The sequence below is a fragment of the Grammomys surdaster genome, unplaced genomic scaffold (assembly GCF_004785775.1).
Source record: "Grammomys surdaster isolate TR1022 unplaced genomic scaffold, NIH_TR_1.0 62, whole genome shotgun sequence".
In the NCBI taxonomy this organism is placed as follows: Eukaryota; Metazoa; Chordata; class Mammalia; order Rodentia; family Muridae; genus Grammomys; species Grammomys surdaster.
This window is the reverse complement of record NW_021604564.1, coordinates 1,031,284-1,035,273: the sequence shown is the minus strand read 5'-3', so window position 1 is coordinate 1,035,273 and position 3,990 is coordinate 1,031,284. Positions and strand designations below refer to the sequence as shown.

Genomic DNA, 3,990 nt, shown 5'->3' with positions numbered 1-3,990 from the left:
TGAGTAGGTACACTGGCGAGTGCATGGATGAATGAATGAATGAATGAGGGAATGAATGAATGATTGGGTGAATAGATGAGTAGGTACACTGGTGAGTGCATGGATGAATGAATGAATGAATGAATGAATGAGGGTATGAATGAATTATTGGGTGAATAGATGAGTAGGTACACTGGCGAGTGCATGGATGAATGAATGAATGAATGAATGAGGGAATGAATGAATGATTGGGTGAATAGATGAGTAGGTACACTGGTGAGTGCATGGATGAATGAATGAATGAATGAATGAATGAATGAATGAATGAATGAATGAGGGAATGAATGAATTGGCAGACGACAGGTGAAGGAAGCCCTTTCCCTGGGAGCACTTTTCTCCTGCGGCTGGGTGCAGGGGAGGATGGCCAGTGATGTCATAAGGGGTGTCCTGAGCAGAAGGTTCCAGAAGCCTGAATTATGGAGTTGTGTTGGGCGGGAACCCATCTACCTTCCTCTCTCCGTCCACTACCACCATCAGCCTGGCTAGACTGAGGGGTGACCAGAGCAAGAGGGACAGCACACACACACACACACACACACACACACACACACACACACACGCTTCTGGGACAACTCACCACTGAACAACTCTATGGAAGGAGAAACTTGCTGACCAGATGTCTCCATCTGTGAAAGGTGACACTTGGTAAGGTTCCCGAGAGGATCTCTGCATGGGGCACATGACCGTGACAGAACAGAGCACATGTTTAGGGAAGGCTGAAGTTTAGTTTTTCCCTATGGAGGCAAGACTGCCTTGAACTGACCCTCCTGTGCTTGCTGCACTAAATGCTAGGGCTTGGGCTCAGGTTCCTAGAATCTGAAACTGAACACGATAAAAGGGAACGCTGTGACGCCCGCCCGCAACACCAGCCCCGGCAGCCCCTGCAGCACGCAGTGTCAAACACTGATACCCCTTGGTGCTGTGGCAATGTGCATTGTTTTGGTGTCTGTCGGGTCCCACAATGTCTGCTGCAAAGGATGTCTGAAGTCCACTTTGTGTATTTGTGGTCAACTTTGGATGCCACCCCTCAGGCACTGTTCACCTTGTATTTTGAGGCACTATCTCCCACAGAACCAGGAGCTTGTTAAGTGGGTCAGATGGCTACCCATGAGCTCCAGCTATCTCCCTTGTCTCTACCTCTCCAGATCTGGGGACACAGATGCACACCAGCACGCCTGGGGTTTTACATGTCAGGCTGGGGATTCAAACTCAGGTCCTTGTGCTTGTAGAGCACACACTTACCTATAGAGCCATCTCCCAAGCACTTGAGTTTGAGCTGTGTTGTTTTGTTCTGTGATAGAGTCTCATCGCCTAGCCCTGGCTTACCTGGAACTCTGTAGCTCTGGCCGGCCTTTGACTCACAGTGATCCTCCTGCCTCTTCCTCTCAAGTACTGGATTAGAGACATACATCCAGCTTGTTTATGATCTTCGTGGAAAATTAAAATTGTTTTGATGTTATTTTTTGAGAGCAAGTCTTACATTGCTCAGCTGCCCTCGACACTGTGATCACAGCCCTCCAGAGAGCTGTGGTGACACATACCCCGTGCCTAGCTACAGATGTTTTAAAATTACCTTATTATTATTGTGTGTATTTGTGCCTCCATGTGTGGTCATTGGAGAACTGGGGGTGGCCAGTTCTCCCCTCCCATGTAGGTCCTAGTGATTGAGCGCAGGCTGGCAGGGTTGACAGGGCCTTCACCTGTGAGCTGGACCAATAATAATCGTGAACAAAAAGAAGACAGGAGGAGGGTGGAAGGAGCAGAGACGGAGAGGAAGGGAGGGCGGAGAACTCTGTTAGAACCTCACCACTGGACACCCGCTAACTTAGAAATACACCATTCTCTGGCATAGAAACCATCTTTCCAGTCATGAGGCATGACTAAGCAATCCCAAGGTCTAGGCAGACATTACCAGTAGATTGGAAATTGCCTCCTCTGTGGTTCTTGCTAAACTTCTGTTTCCTTCATTGGTTCATCGTCTATGGCCCTGCAGCACTGTGACAAATGCTTCTTGTGAACCTGCAAAGGCTGGACCACCAATGACTCAAGAGAAGAAGGCAGAAGACCTTGAGAGAGGCGCGGACACCACCCCAGGTTAGTGACGGCCAGAGAGCACCACACAGAGAGTGGTTCCTCCCAAGGGGCCACTCAGCCATCTCAGCTTGAACACGCCTGACCTCCAGGGCTGTGACGTACTTCCTGATTGGGTATGAAGTCGCAGTTTGGGGTCCGATCAGTTAGGTCACAAGTGACAACTGGGGGTCAAGGGGTACAGCATGGGTCATTTGCTGTCTGGGAAGCACATTTGCATATTACCTAGTTTCTGGTGTTATGGTAGAATGTCCTGACAAAAGTGGACTTCTGGGGAAGGGTTTGCCAGCCCCCCGTTCCATGTTATTATCCACTGTGGCAGGGAGTCAAAGCGGGAGCTTGAGGCAGCCGGTCACATCTGTGAGCAGAGAGCATGTACACACTCCAACACTCGTAAACACACACCGGCACTTGGCTGCCCCACCTTCTCCATGGCTTCTCACTGAGACTTTTCCAGGTGATTCTAAATAGTGTTCTTGGACAAAGCTTTGACACAAATACTTTTTTCAAAAGATTTTGTGGGGCTAAAGAGATGGCTCGGTGGTGCACACTCATACACTCATGCACACTCATTCACACAGACATCCACACACAGATACAGATATACATACATACTGTTGGTTGTGTGGCACTTTTCCTGGGAAAACCTGACCAAATACCTTATTGTGTGACAAGAAAGACTTCCTGGTGAGATGCAGCACACATGTCCACTCTCCTGAGGTAGGGAAAACACAGCAGACCAAAGCATGGACACCGCCAACATCCAGCGTGATGCCATGAGTTGTATGGGGGTCACTGATGGGCATATGAGTGAGGGGTCACGTACTGGAGCAGAAATGACTCAGAGACAGCTGCATCACCAAGGCGTGAGTGACAACTCAGAGAGCTGGGGACCTGATGCTCACCACACAGCCTGCAGGCAGGTCAACAAACTGGAGAGAGGGAGAGCATCCTTTGCAAGCATCATTGTGTCTCAGCAGTCCTGACAGCTTATACAGACTTGGGGAATGTCTTAGTCAGGGTTTCTACTGCTGTGATAAACACCATGACCAAAAGCAACTTGGGGAGGAAACAGTTTACTTAACCTTACAGCTTACAGTCCATTATCCAGGGAAGTCAGGGCAGGAACTCACGCAGAGGCCATGGAGGCGCTGCTTACTGATTCGCTCCCCACATCTTGTTCAGCAGGCTTTATGCCATGCAGGACCCGCTGGCCTAGAGATGGCACCGCATCCAATTGGCTGGGCCCTCCCATGTCAATTGTCAGTTTATAAAGTACATAGCAGAGTTGCCTACATGCTAATCTGATGAAGGCATTTTCTCAGTCTGTTTATATCAACTTGACAAAAGCCAACCAGCACCCAGAGAAAAGGGCTGGTGAACCTAGTCACTTTGCAGGGGCTGCTTGAGGGTTCTGAATTGTTTACTTTCCAAGCTTATACATATTCTTTGAATGATGGAGTGTTTTCATCTCAGAGGAAAATTCTACATGTAACATACATGTACACACTCACACATTCAAACCATTTGAAGGCCCCTCCTCTCAAGACTCTCAAGTTCATGTCGGTGCTGCAGCTGAGGCCTCCCTTCTGTCCCCCTCTCATCCTTGGTGTGTTCTTTCTGTGCTATGATAAGACACCGTGCCCAAGTGCAATTTAAGGAACAGGCTTTGTTTGTCTTGTGGTTCAGAGGGATAAGAGTCTACATGGTGAGGGACATGACAGCAAGCATGTCACATATGATTCACAACAGTCGTAGAATTAAAGCCATGAAGTAACAACAAAAATAAATTTACAGTTGAGGGGGTCCCCATAGCATGTACAGCTGTATTAAAGTGTCACAGTATTGGGGAGGGGGTCC

General features: G+C 48.6%; 2 protein-coding genes across 2 annotated transcripts in view; one reads left to right on the top strand and one right to left on the bottom strand.

Moving 5' to 3' along the window:
• The window catches only part of LOC114618590 (long-chain-fatty-acid--CoA ligase ACSBG2-like), a 28,378-nt gene that overhangs the window by 13,335 nt on the left and 11,053 nt on the right, over positions 1–3,990 (bottom strand). The gene's annotated exons all lie outside the window — the stretch shown is intronic.
• The window catches only part of Acsbg2 (acyl-CoA synthetase bubblegum family member 2), a 29,237-nt gene continuing 27,325 nt past the window's right edge, over positions 2,079–3,990 (top strand). Inside the window, exon 1 of the mRNA XM_028764387.1 lies at positions 2,079–2,133. Within this exon, the coding sequence (XP_028620220.1) occupies positions 2,079–2,133 (55 nt within the window). The remainder of the gene's footprint in view (positions 2,134–3,990) is intronic.